Consider the following 22353-nt stretch of genomic DNA (forward strand, 5'->3'; position numbering starts at 1 on the left):
TTGCTTAAACCTGGCTGACCCTTGAACTATGCACAGCACAGATTCCAAGCTTCCCAGCGAAGACTAAAAGAATGGAACTGAGATTTCAGTTTGAGACTGATTCAGCCAATCACCTGCTAAAACACACAAACCAAGATGTCAGCTATTCAGAGGATCATAAGGGAATCTATAACATTTCATTAAGAAAGTCCAAGGGTCAATGCAAAGTTACTAGGTGTGAAGGAATAGTAAAGTGTGGTCTATACTCAACAGGAAAGGTAATTAATAGATAATTAACCGAGATATTACAGATGTTCTTGTTTTTTGGTATGATGAATAATGCACTGATAATTTAAAAATTAAGACAAAATATGGCAGTACCATGAGATGTGTGACACATCACTGTCTAGTTATAATTGTGTCATTGCAATTTGTGGTTCTCCAAGCAGTAGTGCAATGCAATGAAAGCATTACACGTGGTCTACATCACAACCACTCAACTCTGCTATGGATAATACCTACACAAATGAGTGTGACTGTAAACTTTATGGGCACTGAAATTTGAATTTCATACAATTCTCACATGCCATAAAACATTCTTCTTCTTCTCCCCGCCCCTACACTTATAGAAATGTGAAAAACATTCTTAGATTATAGGCTATAAAAAAAGAAGGAGCAGGCCAGTTTCAGCCCAAGGCTCATACACTGCTGACCCTGATCTAGTACATAAAGCAAAAGGATGAAGGAATGTAAAAGATTCAATATTGTAGGCAGGTCAGTTTCCCTTACATAGGTTTACAAATCAGGACAATGCCTGAATACATTTTAAACTAAATCAGCAAGCAATTATTTGACACAGTCTTATAATCATAAAATTTAAAAATAATTCAATTTCAAAGTATGTACATATTTTTGTCTACATCAAAGTATGATAGCATGATCAACAGAAAATATTCAAGCATAAAATACCTATGACACTAGGAGAATGGAATGAAATATGAGTTCACAGATAAAAAAGAATGATATATATAGTCTGCTGTTAAGAGTTTATTTGGGTATTTTTAAATGGATTGCTATGTTATTTAGATTGTGCTGTATACCTTTAAAATTTTGATATGAAAGCTTTATTTTAAAAATATCAATACTTAATATTCCCAAAGTTATAGATTTGCATATATACTCTTTTAACTTTATGATGAAAAATTTTAGATGCCAAATTTAAAATGTGCCAATAGGGTACTTAGTTTTTCCAAAAAAATTTAGGGACATGTAAGCAAAATGTTTGGAGACCACTAAAACACTCATGTCTAAGAATGAAATTAGAGATTTAAAAAAATATAGTCAGATTTTTGGACTGCATTGAGTTCCAATATAAAGTTTTGTGCTTGTGATTTTTAAGTCAGCCTGATTATAATTCTCTTTAGAAGTGTGTTGGCAAAAAGAAGACAAATAGTGGGTCTGACCATGGTTGGAATTTTTCATGGTGTAAACACCAGAGCAAAAGGGGATCAAGGGATTTGACATGATTAGGATCAGTGCAATCATATAATGATGGCTTATGAATTCTAACCTGAACAATAAAGACATAAGCATGAGAGGGCTAGTGGATAATAAAAAAGGTAGGGGAGTTAATGGGTTGGAAGATTCAATGATGCTTGTAGAACTGTAGCTACAAAGTAACAAGTCAGAAGGACTTGGGTAGAAGGTTATGGTCAGTTGGTGAGATGCTTGAAGTAAAATTTTTGGAGGGGATGACAAGGTCTGCAAAGTGAAAATGAGTATAAATGGCTAAAATGGAGGAAAGGAAAGTGCTGTTCGATGTAAGGAGATCAAGGAACTCAAAGTCCAGGGTGCTGAATAAACCAAATGAGAACTCATCTCTCTCTGAGCTCCACAGCACATTGATTACCTTAAGGACTTTTTGTATGAATAGTTATCTTAACTCTTCTTCAGTTTTGTATCCCTTCACTGAGTGTGGGGTTTTTATTTTTTATGTATGTGATAATTCCATTCATAGAATTCTCAGAAAATCATAGAATTCTTCCTTTTTTCCATTTATTTGAACATATCATAAATACCTACTTACCACCATCCCAGACGTTCTATAGTTGTAAACAGTTCCTTTCAACTGGATCTGTTCCCCTCGTACAACAGAATACGGTATATTCATTTCCAGGAAGACATCTTTGAACACCTTTGCCTTGAGAGTATCAGCAACACATATACCTTCAGCGCAAAGTAGAAGCATATTAGGGAATTCTTATAATGACTTATTAGTACTAAAATGTCTCAGATTTGTTTTGCTTCAGGGAAAAAGGAACGTTAGGTCATGCTTTTCTCATGCCTTATCACCTCATGTCCTTGAATTTTCTACTCACTGATTTTTTTTTAAATTGAGATATACCTGATGTATAACATTGTATTAGTTTCAAGCGGACAACTTAATGATCACCACAATAAGTCTAGTTAACATCCACCATCACACATACTACAAAATTTTCTCTTGTGATGAGAACTTTTAAGATCTACTCTTTTACCATTGATCTTCATTCAATAATTATTGGTATTAACAGAAAACTTCATTTGTCCAACAAATATTTAATTTTATTTAGGGCGTGAGAATGTTTATTGACTAAAGCACCAAATCTCTTTTTTAGATATTCATTATTGGTTCCATTTAATGGGTTTTAAAATTTGACTCTGGAAATCAGGATTTACAGGAACAAAAAATAGCAAACAGACAAACAAGCCAGGACTGAAGTTATTTATAAAGTATCTGCACTAAACCACCACAAAAAGGCATTAGCCCAGAGGAGAAATCATATATTTGTCTCTAACTCTACTCAATCTTCTAGTCACTGAGCAAAAGCAAAGGAAAATGGGGGCTTCATATCAGCATTTATAAAATGATGGCTAATAGAGAGCAAAAGAAGAAATGAATGTGATCAAAGATGTGGGCATATCCAAGTCTTTTCATAATGCATTAAAAATAATATTTTAATAAATGACACCACTTAACTCTTGGGTAAACTAAAATAGACAATAACAAAAAAACCTACGTTTTGCTAATGAAATCACTCCTTATGTGAGTATATATATAACTTCAACTTGCTTACCACTATTTGAAATGCCAACACCTTGAATTTCCCAGGTAGTTAGAGAATCAGGTAGCACAAACTGCAACTGGTTTCTGAAATTTAAAATGATGATACTCAAATTACAGTGGAGGATTGATTAACCCAACTTGACAGCATTCATTAACAGAATTTTTGCTTCATACTACCTTAGAAGAAAGAAAAAAATCGCAATGACACAAAATCACAATAGGTATTAAGGAAAAATCAAGCAAGAAAAATGTATTTAGTAACTCTCCTCATTTTATGCTTTTAGATATTTCACTTATATGATGAAAATTCAGATTCAGAAGGATGCCTTTGAAACACTGCAAATTCAAAGCATATAAATCAAAGGAAAAAATATGTTTATTGTGTAGGATGTCGTAAAACAGGGAAGCAAAATAGTGCATCTTAACACTGCTCATAACAAAGTTGACATAACTAAACATTTCTGATTAAGATCAAGCTTATATATTTATTTCATTCAACAAACAGCTATTGTCCACCAACTTCGTGTCAAGTACGGCACTAAATACTGAGTATACAGCACTCTTAGATACAGTCCTGCTCTCCAGCAGTTTGCAGCGTAGTGGAAGAAATCGTTAAGTATATAAATTGCAATTCACTGTAATAACTCTACCAATAAAGCTTTTAAAAAGTTCAGAGGCAGTGTGCATTGATTCCAAACATTTATTTTAGTGTCTCTACAAGCCAGCCCCCATGCCAGGTCCTGGATATAAAACTAATCTGAATCTAGTCCTTGCCCTGGAGGTATTTACATTTTGATGTGGAATGTAAACAGGCCATTATTACACTGTGTGATACATGCAACAGAGTTCCTTGGGAGGGGTGATTCATCCAGTCACTGGTAGGGTGGGGGACAGTGGTGGAAAGGTTTACAAGGGGAAGTGTTAGCTGAGGGGCAATGTCAGCAGTGTGGGGTAGGAATTATAGGGGACAAGGGTGGAGACCAGGAGACCCATTAGAAGACTGATTCCAGACCCTGAACTCCCTGCCTTGACTGCTCCTTGGAAAGCCCATGCTTTGAGCCCCTGACCTGAGGATGGGTGACACTCAGGGACGGGGCAGTTTTCATCACTGTTTTCGTGCCTGGTACAGAGTAGGCATTCCATAAACATGTGTTGAATAAAGGACTTTAACGAGAAAAGAACCTTTCTCCTCATTAATCCACGTTTGCTTTGTAGTACAGATTTTCAGGATGAAAATGGCTGCGTAATACAGTGTATAGCATACATTGTATTCAGTAAAGGCTTACTGAAATGGAGTGAAATTAAATGAAATAGTACCCTTCTTCCCCAAGTGTTAATCATGACCTGGAACCAATTATTAGAACAAATCAAATCACACATTAAAAGAAAAAGGAAAAGAAAAAGAAAACAGAATTTGACCCCATAGTAGTATCATCTTAACTCTTAAATAAACTTTTGGGAAATGGGTAGTTTCCAGATTTTTGGTCATAATATTTGCATTTTCCCACATTTTTCAGAGGAATGTCAAAGAAATATAATACCTTTTGGAGACATGATGAACTTCCCACAACCAGCTTTCTGGAAAATAGCTCCTTATTTCTGGTTTGGTTACTGCTAAAAGGGCCTTTATCTCTGGGAAAAAAAGTATATTTGATTATGGAAAAACAACATAAACTTTACTGAGCTGAATTTTAAAATATGGACATTCATCAATAACATGTATTTAATGAAAGGTCAATGAAACATTTTGTACAGTGATCTCAAAATATAACTATAAAGGCCTTAGGAATTCTCCACTAACAGCACTGACAAAATGCATAAAGCATAAAAGTATCTTCAACAATTTATTTCTTAAATTGCTAAATGTTTAGTGCTCTGGAAATTAAACACAATACTGATCAGTCTATAAGTCATTTATATTTTAAAAACTGCAATAATTGTTTTTCTATTATAAAATAGGGAGGTTTATATGATTCTCTGCCTTACCTCAGGAATTTATTTATATTTCCTTTATAAAAATGGAAAGAATGTCTGCTTCTGTCTAAGGTGCACTCACAGGGACTGGAGCTACCCTTTGCCTTAAAAATCTAGAACCAGAGACGATAGTTTTTAGATATTACAGCTTAAGTGACCCAGGACAATGATCCCTCAGAGAAGGGGGAAAGATTAGGTGAACCCTGAAGTTGTCCATGTTTACTGTCTGAAGGCAGATTACAGGCTTCAGGGCAAACAGAGGAACCCATGCAGACCCTGGCAGAACTGCAGTGCCACACATGAGAGTTTTGGGAGACCAAGCTGTCTCGAACAGGGGCAGAGAACCAGAGAGGAGAGAGCTGCAGAGGCTGAATTTCATGTAGCTGATGCCAAACCAGATGATTAGAGTTGAAAAATTGTACAATAAAAAGTGGATATATACTAGATTGTTCATGAAAAAATACTTCCTGCAATAAGCAAAAAATCTGAAAATAACCTAAATATAATCTAATAATCTGATTTTAGTAAATGGCAATAAGAATTTATTTCTGCAGAAATATATCACTCAGAATGATGGCATTTAAGACATACTGTTAAGATGACTGGATAAAGGAGATGTGGTATTTATACACAATGGAATACTACTCAGCCATAAAAAAGAATAAAATAATGCCATTTGCAGCAACATGGATGGACCTGGAGATCATCATTCTAAGTGAAGTAAGATAGAAAGAGAAAGAAAAATACCATATGGTATTGCTTATATGTGGAATATAAAAAAAAAGACACAAATGAACTTATTTACAAAACAGAAACAGACTCACAGAAAACAAACATATGGTTACCAGGGGGTAAAAAGGATGGGAAGGGATAAATTGGGAGTTGGAGATTTGCAAATACTACTATATATAAAATAGATAAACAACAAGTTTATACCGTCTAGCACAGGGAACTATATTCAATATCTTGTGGTAACTTATAATGAAAAAGAATATGAAAACAAATATATGTATGTATATGTATGACTGAAACATTATGCTGTGCACCAGAAATTGATACAACACTGTAAACTGACTATACTTCAATAAAAAAAGAATGTGAAATTTAAAAATACACACAAAAAAGACATACTCTAAAGCAAAACAACCAGATTATGAAACAAGCTCTATCATTCTGCTTTTGTTTGTTTTGATTACACCTAATTGAATTGAAAGTCCTAGAAGTTCTGAAAACATATTAATGAGAATTCTATAAGTTCTGAAAACAAATATTGTAGTTGAAACTGAAATAAGATTTCAACTTTTATATAGGCACACCTAAACTTAAGCCACATTTAGAAATCTTTTGCTATATATTTGGTCAGTATAGATATAAACAGAATTTTTAACGGTTGTAATGTCACAGAACCATAGAATTTTAGAACTCAAAAGCATCTTGGAGGTCATCTGGCCCAAGCTTCTTAATTTAAAAATGAGGAGGCTGAGGCTCAGAAAGGATAAATAATCATTCACGTTTGTAGAATGAGTCAGATTCAAACTTGCCCTGGGTCTTGACTATGGACTAGTGCACTCTGCTCTGTCTTTTGATTCCCCAAAATGATAACAATTTTTTTTCTTAAAAGCATTTACAAGTTATCTTTTCTACTTTCCATTTTAAGTAGAGCATGAAAACCGCCTTTCTTGGCAGCATAAAATTACACCAAATTCCTCATATTCTCCGATAGAAAATGTCTAACTTACGTAGTCTTCCCAACTGCATATTCTTATAAGATTCATTGAAACGGTGTTGTTGTGCAATGGCACAACAGTCCTTGAAAGCTTTGATGCACCTTGGGCCTATCGTAATCCGGGAAGCTCTCTGCTCACAGCTTTCATCATCATTACGGTGGGCTCCATCATAACAACATTTCTTCACCATCACATGTTTGTACTTGGCAGCTGAAATGGCAATGATACAAGTGTGCTTGATTATGCATAGTCATAACATCTCAGTCTCAGAAGGGCTCTTGAGGGATACTTGCTTTCTGCTGCCACAGAACCCCCTCTTCACAACAGCCACGGCTAGTTGACTGACCGGCCCTCCTTTGGAACTACCCTAGGAATGGGGAGAATGTGGCCTCATAAGGTAGTTCATTCTGATTCACACAAAACGGTGAAGGGCTTCCTGTAACTAAGCTAAATACTAACTTTTGAAACTGGTACCTTGGGTTCAGCATCCTATGAGTAAAATAAGTTAACTATCTGAGAAGCCTTCAAATATTTGAAGAGAGTTATCACCACTAGGCAAGTATGTTCTTCAAGCTAAATATCCTATAATTAAAATGACTTATGTACAAATGCAAAGTATTATTATATTACTATAAACATCCTTATTACTGAACTCAGGTCACTGACTTCAGGTTCAATGTTCTTTCTGTTGTAACATTGTCAATGATCATTATCTCCATTTAATTATTTAAAAATAATTTCTATTGGGCTTATTTCTCCAAAAATAATCCAAAATACACTTACCTGTTAAACGTATGCAAGAGAAGAGATAGATTTCTAGGTGTACCTCAAAGTTAATTAAATCACGGATTTTGTTAGAATAAAATGGAAGAATATGATTTTAATTACTAGATGAAGTTTGTAGACAGGAAATATTTGTGACAAATGAAAGTTAATCTTTTATATTTTAGAGATAGAAATAATAAAGATTTATTTTCCTCAGATTAAATTTATGGCAAATGAACTATTAGATTTACTTGGATTAATCTTTCTCAGGGAAGTGAGCCAGACATCTGTACACATCTTTCTTTTCACCCATTCTATTTGAATTATGAGAAATTAGATAATGTTTCATTTTCTCCAGCTTTTGAATGATATGATCATAACTTTTTGACAACCACATGAAACTTTTACAGTACCTTCTTCCTCTATCTTCTTTTGCAACATTCTTTTTGGCCTGAGAATTTCTTTACAGGGTTCATCTGTTTTTAAAAAGATAAAGAAGACGGAAGGGGAAAAAGGAGATAAAATTTCAAAAAAAAAAAAAAAGGAAAATTTCATGAAATTATTTAAGTCTTTAAAACATTCACAAATCATTTATTCATTCAATACTGACTGCTTTCGATGAGGTAATCTGCACTACACATCTCAATATGACTTGTTTTATCTTAGAGGAGCTCACAATCTACTGCAATATAGTTTGACTTGCTTGAACTGAATTTGGCTTTGAGTCTGCAACCTTTTTGATCCACTGATTAAAGAGAAATATCTAAGCCTAAGTGAGCAAAGTTTTTGTTAGTATGCTATTTTAATTATTTTTTGTGCTATATTGTTACAAATAATAGTATCAAGTATAATTATGAACAATTTTTAAACCATGGAAAGAAGATGATTAAGATGGGGTCCTTGCCCTTAACAAGCCCACAATGGAGTGTCTAAGACAAGATGTGCAACAAAGTGTAAGAATGTGCAATGAAGTACTGTGATTATATTACTTATAAAGATTTATCTAGTCCCTCCAGTATTCTCCCTATCAAAGGAGGCCTCTTAAGAGGAGATGATTCGTCCACTAGCTTCTCCAGGCTACTAAAAGAGAAAGCAATCCTGATAACGAAAAGCCCAAAGATGAAAAATGACCCAGTGCCACCCAATGACTACACTTGGTTCTGTTAGCTTAAACGTAAGGTCATGTAGAGTGGAATGAGACACAGTTGGAAAGAGGTGCAGAGGAGATCATGGAAGGCCTTGAGTATTACCATAAAGAATTTGTCTTCTATTTTGAAGGCCAGTGAAACCTTTTATACTGGGAGGTTACCTACTCATGTCATTCTAAGATCAGCATAGAGAATATTATGGAGGAGGGACAAAAATGAGGTCTGGGAGACAGATGATCAATGTAAATTTGAGTAATCAATTTCAAGAATAAACAAAAACTGCTGAGTGTTTTACCATTTTCTTGGGCATCATCTGCATTTGCATTGGTGAGGAAAGTGAGTCCAGCCAGGTAGAACACCTCTGCATTTGTGCGGCCACCACCTGCCCCGCAGCCTAGGTCACTCTTCTCTAAAGTTTGAAATACCTGTCCAAAGGTAGTTAGTTAATCTAATAATTCTTAGGAATTAACTAAAGGTGAAAATCTGAATAGGTTGAGCCAATTTAGATGTAGAAATCATTTCTCTGAAAAATTAAAGATACGAGTTGTTACATGGTTATAACAAATCTGTGAAACGCACAGGCCACTCATTTATTGAATGGCCAAAGACCAAATTTCCCAACTTCATTCCTTTAGTTTGTCCTTTTGTACTTAAAAATGCTTACCTCTTCAAAATTAAATCGAGAACTAAGTCTTAAACTTTCATGATTCTTAGAAATTGACCTATGCTGTTTTATGCATAGAAAGCATACTGCAATCAACATAATGTCCAAAAAAGAAGTGGGTGAATATATGAACGAGTGAATTAACAAACAAGCTCATTTCTAAGTTGGTAAAAAAAAAAAAGAGAGCACAATCTCTTGTATTTTGGGAAGAAGGCTCTAGGCTCTAAGTTCTCTAAAAGATAACTTTTCTGGGGGGGCTTTTTCCAGTTTTAATTTTGATCCTAGATGTTTTTTCCTTTCTGAATGTTTTTAACTAAATAGTTTCTCAATTCTTTCTTCCTTCTTCAAAGAAATTCAAGCCTAGAAAATAGTAGCAGAGCATAGCCAAGATAAATGGGAACTTAGGGGAAGTGAATCATTTTCACATTCTTCTCAGCCACAGATTTTAATGAAAGTTAAAAAAGAAAACCAAACTCCCCAAAACAAAAACAAACACAAACAAACCAACAACCCCCCCCCCCCCCGAGATTGCCTATCCATTCTTCCCTGGTGCTGCTACTATAAAGCCCCCTGCTCCCAAATCTCCAAATCCTCCCAATCAGCGGCACTTTGGCCCCATGAATGTAATTACTGTCATGGTCGTATGTTTCTAAAGTGCTTAACTCCGTACTTGGAAAAGCAAAAAAGGATAGACTTGGGCTTTAGAGACTAATGTGAAGACGGCTTGTCTTCCTAAGAACTGTTTCAACTAGATTATAGAAAAGCAGGTCTAGTTTTCCCTAAATTCTTTTCCCACAACCTACCCTAGTGGCCGCACTTTGTGAAGCACTGCATAGGGCAATCCCAGTAACCAAGGCCGTGCACTACTTAACTCTTTCCAGGGGCTTCTTGACTGTCTTTTGCACTCCGTATATAGCACTATCCACTGCCGTTAAAGCCACCCAGGAGGCCGACTCAGTTGCCATATTAAGAGTTACACGGTCACCAGGAGAATATGCCTCTGTACTTGGAGACAGATGGACCTAAAAGATCATTTGAAAAAAAAAAAAAGTCATTTATATGACCCAAAACTTCACAGATAGCTGTGTTTACAGCACCTCCCCCCCCAATTCAGAAGAAAATTTGATTGTGACTTAGACTTATGATATGTGGATCACCTGGAGCTGGTTGCCACACTTTTCTTCAATAGTTAACCAGACTGAGTCGGACACTAATTCTGCAGTCTGCTCTCCTGTAACGATGTAATACACCAGAAGACGGGCTGAAGGAACCATGTTTTGTGTCACTGGAATGTTTACACTTTGATAAGCTGCATCTGAAAGTTTCTCCCTTGTGCCAAAGTGAACGATTTTGCCCTTGGATAAAATCTAAAAATAAACAGCAGCAGCAATGATAGTTACAAAAACACAACCTTTGCTTCAGGATGGAGTTTGGAGCTGGAGTAGAAATTATGTTAAAGAAAAAGAAAGTTAACATTGTACGGGCCTACTATGGACCAGGAACTTCACATTTAATTAATTCCTTTAGTTCCCGTACTAATCAGAAGGATAGGAATACTGTCCCTATTGTGCAGATGAAGGGACTGAGGTTCAGGAATTAACTAAATCTCGTACTGATTTTAGTACAAAACCACCTAGCTAGGAAATCAGAGAGCTAAAATTTGACCCCAAATCTGCTTAAAGTCATCACACTGTCACTAACATCTCCTTGCTTAATTGATTAAAAAATATTGATGAGTAAGTGGAGGGCATCTTATTTGGTAATTAAGTTTTAAAGCAGAGATTAGGTTCTAAATTGGAGGTTTAAGGTTAACATAAACTACAAATCATATGAAGCCAAAATGTCCTCAAACAGCCCTTAAATTGTCCTTAGAGAGCAGGGCTGCATATAAAGCTTTGGTACATAGTCCATAAACAGGCCACCTAATAATTCATCAGTCAATATGATCTAGGGTCCTCATTTATTTTTTAATTTCTAAGCATGTAATCTTTGCCTATGAAGTAGAAAAGAGGTGATGTGAGAATTTAATCAGGCTCTCTGGAGGAATCAGTCTCTCTTCTGTGAAAGGCAGATCACACAGTCAGAGGTTCCCCATTCAAATCACAATCTCCCTCTTCCAAGCTGTAGTGACCATAGTGAGTCTTTTAACCTCTTTGTCTCTCAGTTTCTTCGTCTGTGAAATGATCATGAAAATCAGGCCTTGTCTCAAAGGCCTTTTGAAAAATTGATTAACAAATTAGGTGATGTTCTGGAAAGTGCTTTGTAAGAACATAAGAAAGGGATCATTCTAATGCTTCTCTATAAGCAAAGGAAAATCAGGTGGGGTAATAGACAGATATAAATCTGTCATTATTACACTTACCAAGTAATTATAGTGAGTTATTTTGTCAATATATGGACTTCTGGGGGTAACAACAATATTCAGATGTTCTCCCACAAGCAAAGGTTTATAGTTTTCAGTCCAGTCAATATAGAGGTAACTTTGGCTGAGAGATGAATATGCTATTGCTCGAAACTCTTTGCTGGCTTGATTTTCTTCTGGAAGATCTGGGTCCTGGGTCCTGACCTGAAAAGGAAAAAAATAAAATAAAACAAAACACGTGGACTGTGGTGTAATGTCTTCCGTGAAACACACTTTTTAAATCCCTCTGCTTTATAAATTTCTAAATTTAACAATGCCAAATGCTAAAGAGAAAAAAAAAACACTCCATTACTCCAATGTTTGTAGGTTCAGCTATGGTATCAAGTGACTTTACAAAGGCTATGGGCAATCATTGGGATAATATGAGCTATTATCAGGGAAAGTCTGATGAAGAGAAAAAGATGCCCCTGGAACAAATATTGGCACCCTTCCTGAAGTGTCATGGTGAGTTTGGGACTCCTTTTCTTATAGGGTGGGATGGCAGGAATTGGGGGTAAGAGAAGGGTAGCAGTGGGGAGGTCTTGAGGACTGGGAACAGGAGTTGTGAATGGACATCACACAGACTCTCTGGCCCAGTTTCATTGTGAGACAGTGGCAAGAGGAGGACTTACAAACACAGAGTGGGGCAGAAATGATACCATGGCAGCATTATCAGCCTTCGACAGCAAAGGGGTTAATAGCTCGTGCTCCAGAGAGATATGCATTGGTTTGTATCCAAAAGCCACCATTCATTAAGTCTGGATAAGTTATTTAACCATAGGAGAGGTTAAAAGCCTCTGTTTCCTCAGTTGCAAAATGGCAAAGATAATATTCTCTGACTCATAGAGCTGATTAAATGGGTATTAAATGTATTTTGCATAAAGCTTTAGCAGGATGACTAGCACTTTGTAAGGGCTCAGTAGATGATGGTGAATATATGCATACTCGGGTCATTAACATGCATTATTAATTTACTCTTTTTTTTTTTTTTTTTTATAATTTAGGATTGGGACCCTAAATATTATCTGCTGGGAGAGGAGACTATTCAGTGACCTTTCAGGTAGAGTGATTCATACAACTAGAAAAAAAGAGAGGCTTCCACATTTGACTCGTTTGTGGCCCTGAAAAGAGATTAAAAGTTGGGGGAGGGAAAAGAGACTATTCCTATCACTGATTCCTACTGCCATACCTGTTCTGAAGCTTTTCGATTCTAATACAGTTTCACTGATGTGAGAGAAAATAATTCATCCCAAATAAAATACTGATAGATTTATCTTCCTCAAGGACCATTCAATGGATTAGCAGATTGCTTCTGGTGCTTTTTGTTTGTTTGTTTTTTGGATGCGGAAGTGTGGAACTGTTCACTGGACTCATGTACAAAATCTGCCACATTTGTTCTACATATTGGCCAAAACACACAAGTCAAAAGTATACACTGTCCTAGAAAATTTAACAGGAGGATTCAGCTCACGTTAAACTCCAGCACTGTCACTTCAGATGGGAGATTCACCACAAACAAAGCTACTCCGTCACTGGAACGTGTTACGCTTTCCTTTAACTCCAAGTCGGATGTCTCTTGGTTTATGTCGAGAGTTTGTGCGCTCAGAGTCACCGGGACCCCTCCTACCAACTGGTCAAGAGAATCCTTAACCTGCACCTGTTTGTCAGAACAGTCCAAATTCATTTCAACAGCTCATCACTTCTTTTAAAGCATAGCAATTCTGAAATAATTTTCCTTCCTCCCCACCAATGTATAAATTATTCATGTTTAATTCAGTAAAGAGAAGCATGTTCTCAACTTATATGTAGAAAGATTTAATCTTATTTAGTTAAATCATTCTTGAATGGATTTCCCCCGTTTATCAAGAAGACTCAGAATTTAAATATCATTCTAATTAGATCTGCCAAATGTGACAAGGTCTTCTGCTATCGAATTTCTGTGTTTCTTCAATTGGTTAAGAACTGGAAAAAGGAGAAAATTAGGCAATCACTTCTGGGAATGATTCCCTTGGATATGAGAAATTAAAAAAATGCATTTTTTTCTCCTTAAATTCTACCTTGCATCACCATACATATGGTCATATAGAATTTCCACAGATATGTTTTATATTATTTTATATTTATATGTCATATGAAATATATAAAAGATATTTTAAAATAATAAATATATTCTGCATAATGACAGTTAATATTTTATTATACTATATATTACTATGTATTATATATATTATAAATTTTCATATGTATTATATAATAATATGTTATATATTATTAAATATGTAATGCATGTATGTAAGAAGTTATAAGTATGTCCAAAGCTTGTTTGGGACTTGGTAAATTTTTTTCTCTTAAAAGCCAGTGACTCACAGTAAGTAATAAGTAACCCATTTTAATCATCCTAAAGTTGATTTTTAAAAGCAACACCTCTTTAAAGAATAAAAAAAATTCTACTTTAGCTTTCTAAAGGATAGGGGACAAAAATTCCATTTTATAAATATAATAAAACATGTATATAATAGAACATATTTTATATCATGTATAATAAAATATAGAATACTAAATATAATAAAATATAATTAAAAAGTTAAATAAATGTTTTAACTCCATGCTATTCGCATTTTAAGAAGGAAAAGGGGATGAAAAAGAGAAAATATTTAAAAAGGAAAAAAGAAGTAAAAAAAACTTAGAGAAAAGAGTCAGAGACAGAAACTGTCGAGATGAAAAGGCTGGAGAGCAGTAGAGAGAGATGAGATTGTCTTAGAGTTATGCCCGAAGAGAGTGCAAAGTGAAAAGCACAGAAGGAGGCCCTCGGAGATACACAGGAAGTAAAAAATGAGAGAAAGGGGTCCATTTTCAAGGAATAATATCTCCATCTTAAGACATTTTAAGAACATGCTGCCAAATAACTTTAAATATTACTAGTTTTTGAACTATAGACTTTCAGGGTTTTATTTACGTATCATTTAATGCCATGTTATTCAGGGAATGCCTAACACAGGGTATCTTACTACATACTGATACTTGCCCTAAGGGTTGAAATCATTCCCAGGGTTGAAGTTGGCCTGCAGTTTCCCACCCCGATCCCATGGCATTACAGGAAAGGCAGATTTCGCAGAATGAGTTCCCTCTGTGATCTGCTTCTTTGTCATCTTTCCCCTGTTTGGCACCCCTACGTTTCCAGAAAAAGACAGTCACATTCAGCAGTTCCCCAACCCTCTCATCTACCTTGACAGAATATGGAATCCCAGGCTTCACAAAAAGAGGAGTAGCAACCAAATTCAGTTTGTAGGGAGAAAGGACATATTTGATGCCAGGAATTTCTGCCTCTTCAGAAAATCCACCTAAAGAAATGACAAGGATTATGTTGACCTTTTTTAGGCATGTACTGATCTGTGTGGCGAGCGATTTTGCCTCCGTATGTCTACAGACTCACTCAATCATTCATTCATGCCATTCCTGCATTCATTCATTTACCAATAGCAAGTAGGACCTGGGTTTTGGTTCAGATGGGCAGTGCAAAGAGGAGTCTAAACTCTTCTCAGGAGTTTCCAAAGCCTTGGGCACAAGGCTTGTGTGTAGAGATGGCCCTTGTAGCAATAGAGCAATACGATTGGATGGAGGAGAAATCTGAGGAAGGGACACCACTTTTTGCCAGTGGCGTGAGTTTCAGTTAAATATTTATAAAGGATTAAGGAGAGAAGGAAAGGGTAGGCCAGAGACTAAACATTACATGGAGTTTACCTTTAGAGCTCATGGATATGGAGAGAAATGGAGAAGACATAAAAAGAGAGCTTGAGATAGAGAGAACTCTGAAGGTCTACTGGCAAGCCCCCAATGGTGTTACCCTTCAGCTAAAACTTAAGCTAAACTATTAAGAATCATATACGAATCTCTAGGATCCCCAAACTCCTTTCCAATATTACACCCCTAATACCCCAACATCTATATCCTATACTTCAGCCAACTGAATAACCTGCTATCCTCAGAGGTCAAGCTTTATTTCCCACCCTTGGTATGTCCTCTCTATGAAGGGTGCCCCACTTCACCCTGCCTACTATCCCTGCCTCAAATCCCCTTAAGACAAGACTGATCATCTTCAGGACACCATTCTTGGTTGCTCAGCAATCATCTAGGAGCTCATCTTCTTCGGAAAGTCAGTGGCATTAAGTACTTCCCTTAGGGCACACGTGGAATTCCTTCTTATAACAGAATTCTTTGTTTGCTTTCCTTACAGCTGAAGCTAGTCTATAAGACACTTGAGTACTGAGATTATGCATCATTGATATTTGTAAGCCTGCGTGTTCAGCAGCATTCTTTGAAGAGCTAATAAGCATTGCTTAAACTGAATTTATTTGAAGTGAATTGAGAAAAATAAAAGTAAGAAAGAAACATTAAAATAATGTCAAAAACAAAAGCTAGGGTGAGGAGTATAAAATCACCATCATTCTCCTACATTTATTGAGTATCGGATGTATACAAAGTACTCAGTAAATTACCTCAATTCTTCCTTCTGCTACCCTAGAAGGATGGATTTAAAGAGGTGGAAGAGACTGTAGGAATTATCTGGTTTAACACTCATTTTATTGGGGAAAAAAAAGGACTCATTGTGGTTAAATTATTTGTTCAAGGTTAGTTGGGGGTTCAAATATAGACCTGAAAATATAAAGAACATTAGTAATCAAGACATAGCAGAAGTAAGACAAATTGATCCAATTTGGAGTGATAATTAACAACTATTAAAAACCGTTGGAGTGGGTGTTGGGAGTACTAGACAAAATGTTAGGAATGCTAAGAAAGCAGTCGGTGGAGAGAAGAAGAGGAGGAGGAAGAGGAGGAGAAAGGAAGAGAAGAAAGAAGGAGGAGAAGGAGAAGAGGAGAAAGAGGGAGGACAAAGAGGAGGAGAGGGAGGGGAAGAGGAAGGGAGAGGAAGGGGAAGGGGGGAAGCAAGAACAATAAGGATGCGGAGGAGGAAGAAGAGCTGTTTTAAGTGCTTTGCACATACTGACTCTTTGATCCTCACCATAACCCTGTGAGGTATATACTATTATTGGATCCATCTTAGAAACATTATTACCTCCAATTTTAGGTAGAATTACTGACCATTACAGAAGAAAAGGGATTTAGATACACTTGATTCAACTCCGTCACTGTACAGCTAAGGAGACGAAAACCATGATGGTAGTAATAACTTTCATTTGCACAGTATTTTATCAGCTACTTTTACATGCATAATCTCTTTGATTTTTTATTTTTGCCAGGTGAGAAAATTGGGGTGCCAGATGACCAAGCCCGATAGGCTGCAGCGTTGCCTGGGATACCAACTGCGCAGGTGTTATTCCATTTTAGTCACTGAAGCAGTAGGGACCCAACGACTGGAGAGTGGCAGGGCTATATTCTAGTCCCAGTTTTTAATGATATAAAAAATAAAATTTACTATGAAAGAACATAAGGTGTGAAAGAACCGTAGACATTATTTATACCTTTAGTATGCTGTCTAACTATGAAAGTTAAAAATAAACACTTACCTGTAGACTCAATGACGGTCACACCAATATAAAGGTACTTGTTGTTTAACTCTTCTAGGCTCTCATAGGACAATTCTTTAACTGCTGTTTCAGAGTTAAATGTGACTTGAGCAATTCCATTTACCAACTTTTTAAAGGAGGAAAATGAAAGAGTTATTTCAGAGGAGAAATTACGAGAAAGAAAATGAACAAAATGTGCCTTTACTAACCTCTCAATTGAAGACAAATGTCAGAGGAATGCTTTCTTGTCACCCGTAAAGGGAATAGCTGAGTCCACAATTAAGCCCAGAATGCTATTTCTTAATCTATTTGTGTAGAGTCATAGACACAGAGGAGTTTTAAACCTCATCTGGTTCAGCTGGTCTTCTGTGTACTAACTGAAAAAGGTGCCTTTCTCCAATCCCTGAAACACTGTCATGCTTCCAGGTGTCTCAGATTACTCTTGCTTTTAACTCACCATAATGATGAGTTAACTAATCATAACGGGGTTCTATGGTATTTAATTTGTACTTTGCTGCTTAGATATTGAAACACTAATTTAAAAACATACAATAGGTAAAGGGACATACGGTTAAGTCACAGAATATTAATTATTAACTACAACTGTTAAATAGATTTTGCTTTATCTTTTCTTCTGAAAAGATTCATGAGGCCAGGAATTTTTGTCTTATGTAGCTTTAAATCTCAGTGTCCTGCATAGAATCTTTCATGGAATAGAGGCATTTAATTGATACCCTGAAGAAATAAAACTGTCCTTTGAAAAAGCAAAGGCTAAATAACTGATGGTAAAACTATGTGAATACACAGTAGAGAACAGAATGACATGAGCCTTTATCATCTGCAGCATAATGTAAAGAACACGAAAACAGGGAAGAGGGGGCCAGGACTCTAAGCTCCAGCAGCCACTAGCTCTTAGCTGTGGCCGGATAGATTCCCAGTGACTTCATTGTGAATTCATTTACTTATAAATTTTTATAGTGCACCTATTATTTGCCAGGAACCAGGCTGGCTGTCAGCATATAATGAGAATGATTCAGACCCACAAAGAGTTTCATGGAAAGAGTGATAGAGAAGTAAATAAACCATTACAATAAGAAGGGTTTCTCAACCCTGCAATACTGAGATTTTGGACACAATAATTCTTTGCTGTGAGGCACTGCTTGGTGCACTGTAAGAGTTTCAAAGCATCCCTGGCCTCCACCCACTAAGTGCCTGTATCACCTCTTCCCCAGTTGTGACAACCAAAAATGTCTCGACATTATCAAAGGTCCCAGGGAGGGGGGGTGTAAAAATCATTCCTGGTTGAGAACCACTGCAATAAAATGTGAAACATGCTCTGCTAAGAGCAGCTCAAGCCCTGAGGGAGTAGAAAGAGTGTTGATGCTGAGACAAAGAATGAGAAGGAATTTGTCAGGCAAAGAAGAGGCAGAAGACAACAAAGGGAAAGGGCATTCCCAAGCAGAAGGAGCAGTTCTGCAAAGACCTGGAGGTAAGAAAGACTAGGGTAAGTTCGAGAAACTGGAGTGATCAGGGCAAGGGAGAAGAAAGTGGGAGATAGGCTGGAGAGAGGAGGAGAGAGGAGCTGATGCCAAGGAAAGTGAACTTAATCTTCAGGATAGTGAGAAGCCAACGGAGGATTTTAAAGCTTCAATTTCCACACCTATATAAAATGAGGGATTGGACTAGATGATTTTGCAGTAACGTTCCATCGCTAGTGTTCATGATGCATCTTTAGGTATGATGGAACATCTTACCATCGTGTTTCGCATTGCTTTCGGCATCATTTCTTTCAGCTCATCATTTAAATCTTCTTTTATTCCAAAAGAGATATACACTTCAGCCTCGTTGACGACTTCATTATAAAAATATCTGTCAAACAATCATACCATAAAATTGTTTTACTAACGTGACTACAATAATAAAATTTGGATAAAAGGTAACAATTTAAAATTACATAAAGCACTTGATACACTGTAAAGCGTCTTTCATCCACTATTACATTTCATCCTCATAAAGCTACAACGATAAAGCCAAAGAATGGATTTTTATTACTATGTACTAGGTGAAAACACTGATCTCGAGACCATCAAAAGAGTCAGGTCTGGGGCCCTTTCCTACAAGACATGTTACTTCCTCAATGATTTTGGTACCAGTGGGGAGCTGCTCCCTAATTTCTTTTATATCTTTAAAAGCAGCATGGCTAATGAGAGTTATATAAGTTCTTTTAAAAATTCTAACTGCGATATTTCCTTTTTAGTTTAGTTATTAAAGTAAGAATAAAGAAAACTTTCAGCATAGCAAATACTATAGCAAGAGCTAATTTCCTTATTTGTAGTTTGAACAGAGTAAGTCTCTCCATTAAAAGATGTCAATTTCTATAATTTTCTGTCAAGTGAGCCTTTTATGTTGGTTTAGATTAAGTGACAAACACTCAATTTGAGGAATAAATGCTAGTTAGAGCGGCAGTATGGGATAGCATTTGAGGGCATGGATTCTGGAACCAGACAGACCGTGTGACTTACTAGCTGTGTGATCTTGGGTAAATTACTTAACATGTATGTATCTTCGTTTTTCCATTTGTGATGTGGGGATAGTGATAGTACCTACCTCATAGAGTTTTCATAAAGATTAAATGAGCTCATATACATAGAGTGCATTGAAAAGTGTCTGACATATAATTGTATAAATTGGTTACTGTTATTAATAGCTACATTATATTGTCATTTTTAAATGACCTAAGTTTTTGCAGTAGATTGCTTGCAAAACTAACCCTAATTATCCACCTCTGCACTTGTCCACCACCTTTGCAGCTCCTTGTGTGCAAAGACTATGAGGGGAATCTATTTCCTCTTGGGCTAGTCTTGTAATTTGGTTTGGACAAAAGATAATGGTGGAAGTGATGTTGCACCAGTCTCAAGTATAGGCCTCAAGAGAACTTTTATGCTCCCATTTTTTCTCTTTGAGCATTGCTGCTGCTACAGGCTAGCTGGTTGGTTGATGAGAAACACACACGCTCCAATCATTCTTGTAGCTTCAGTCAATTGCCAGCCAGGCATGTGAGTAAGACCTCCCTAGACTAGCTGGCCCCTAGCTGACCTGCCAACTGACTGTGGGCACATGGATGAGCCCCACTGACATTAGTCTAGCCCACAGAATTGCCCAGCTGACTCGTAAACGGTTGTGGCACTGGATCTTGGAGTAGTTGTGCAGCATTAGCTGGCTGATTAAGTCATTAAAAAAAATGACAAGAATTGAAGGCTTCATAATGCAGTCCCAAGATTTAAGTCATGCTGGTTCCTAAACATACGTTTTGAACTTAAGTCTTTAGGATTTTGTTTTGCTGGTGAATAGCCAACAAAGGTAAAATCAGAACCATCTAGAATTAGTATGAGCAAATAAACTATAGGCATGATGTCTTCTCAGTCAGTTCCAAAGTCGTAGCAGATATCATCAATAAATCAACAGATCTCAGCAATATATTAATGTATCCACTCAACACATTGTACACCTAAAACTTGCCCAATGATATATGTCAATTTTATCTCAATAGAACTGGAAAAAAATCACAGATCTCACTCTGGGCAACTATCACCAGAGCTAGCACTCCGTTTAGCCAGATAATCTGAAAAAGAAAAAAAAATCTTTCTTACCTTGCTTTTACAGTAATTTCAAAATTGTTAAAGTCCTTATAGCCAATGAAATTGTTTTCTGGTTCTATTGAGACAGAAAAATGTGGCAACACTGAAAAGAAAAATGAAGAGACAACATTACCATTTAAATTAGAGTAGCCTTTAAAACATAGCAACCAACTGTACTTTCTGGTATATTTGGGTAAGCTCTGACATCAACACAGCATCCACTTTGTCGTCGTCGTCATCATCATCATCATCATCATCATCATCATCATCATCATCATCATCATCAACAACGTCTTTGGGAAGCCTCCCATTCTACCAATCAGAGGTCATCCCATCCTCTATGTACTAGAAGCACTTTGCTTATGCTTTGATTTCAGCACTTATTATAGGCAATTGATTATTTCCTCCACTAGCATATGGGCTCTTTGAAACAAAAAAAGACTATTCTCTGTCTTTGTGTGGCTCCCCTCTTATCCTTCTCATAAGTCGTAAATAAATATATGCTCAACAAATGTTTATTAACTTGAAAATGGAAAAAGAAAATTCTTATTTAACATTTCCTTTTTTGTCTAGTAGATAAAATCCATCCAGGCTCCAAATTCCAACATAAAACTCTCACTTTAGTCAATAAGAGAGAGCTTACAATTAGCCCCAAAAAAACAACCTTCATGCAAAATCAAATATTAGGGCAGAAAGGAAGGAGGTTTTTGGGGTTTTTTTTCTATCTCTTTGGTATCTTGATTGCCCAAAGGAAAACAATTTCACCTGTCAAAATGGCACTGTCTTCTCTTTATACTAACTCAGACTGTGTACTAAGGTTTACAGGTTCTAATTCAATTAACCTGTGCAACAGTTACTAGAAAATCAGGTGATTGTGTGACTCTGATATTATAGACAAAGACTAACATACAAGAGTAAATGAGCTAGTTGGCTTCAGATATGGCTTATGTGTTTTCTAGATGGTGAAAGACAGAAGTAAAAGAGCAATGCAATTTGTTGCTCTGGGCTGCGGTCCTCTGTTATTAACGGTCAAGGCAGATGTGTTCTCTCCAGGATATGAAGTAGAGGAAAATATTTCATCCTTTCATCCAATACCTACTTGCCATGTAGTCTGCACACTCCTACCAACAGGGACATACCAGTGAGCAAGACAGACACAAACCTTGCCTTTAATAAGCTCATAGTCAAGCAGGGAAGACAGGCATAAGCAAACAGATAAACATCTAAACCACACTTACGTAAACTGATATAAATAAGTACGGGGAATCCGTCCCAAGAATTTAAGGAATTTAAGAGAATTTAAGGAAAAGTTCTCTGAATAAATGGCTTTTCACTTGAGACTGGAAAGGCAAGTAGGAGTTGGCTAGGCAAGAGGAAGGGGAAAAGTTTTGTAGGTAGATGACACATATGCAAAGTCACCATTACT

The 22353-nt window shown here is 36.4% G+C and overlaps 1 protein-coding gene across 1 annotated transcript in view; it reads right to left on the bottom strand.

Moving 5' to 3' along the window:
• The window catches only part of C5 (complement C5), a 74962-nt gene that overhangs the window by 36389 nt on the left and 16220 nt on the right, over positions 1-22353 (bottom strand). Inside the window, exons 7-20 of the mRNA XM_006191801.3 lie at positions 20940-21030; positions 19044-19158; positions 17290-17416; positions 14990-15105; positions 13236-13421; positions 11726-11929; positions 10521-10730; positions 10236-10385; positions 8995-9124; positions 7965-8027; positions 6799-6996; positions 4627-4717; positions 3096-3169; positions 2066-2205 (exon numbers count right to left, since the gene is read on the bottom strand). Of these exons, the coding sequence (XP_006191863.2) occupies positions 2066-2205; positions 3096-3169; positions 4627-4717; positions 6799-6996; positions 7965-8027; positions 8995-9124; positions 10236-10385; positions 10521-10730; positions 11726-11929; positions 13236-13421; positions 14990-15105; positions 17290-17416; positions 19044-19158; positions 20940-21030 (1895 nt within the window). The remainder of the gene's footprint in view (positions 1-2065; positions 2206-3095; positions 3170-4626; positions 4718-6798; positions 6997-7964; positions 8028-8994; positions 9125-10235; positions 10386-10520; positions 10731-11725; positions 11930-13235; positions 13422-14989; positions 15106-17289; positions 17417-19043; positions 19159-20939; positions 21031-22353) is intronic.

The sequence above is a fragment of the Camelus ferus genome, chromosome 4 (assembly GCF_009834535.1).
Source record: "Camelus ferus isolate YT-003-E chromosome 4, BCGSAC_Cfer_1.0, whole genome shotgun sequence".
Lineage (NCBI taxonomy): Eukaryota > Metazoa > Chordata > Mammalia > Artiodactyla > Camelidae > Camelus > Camelus ferus.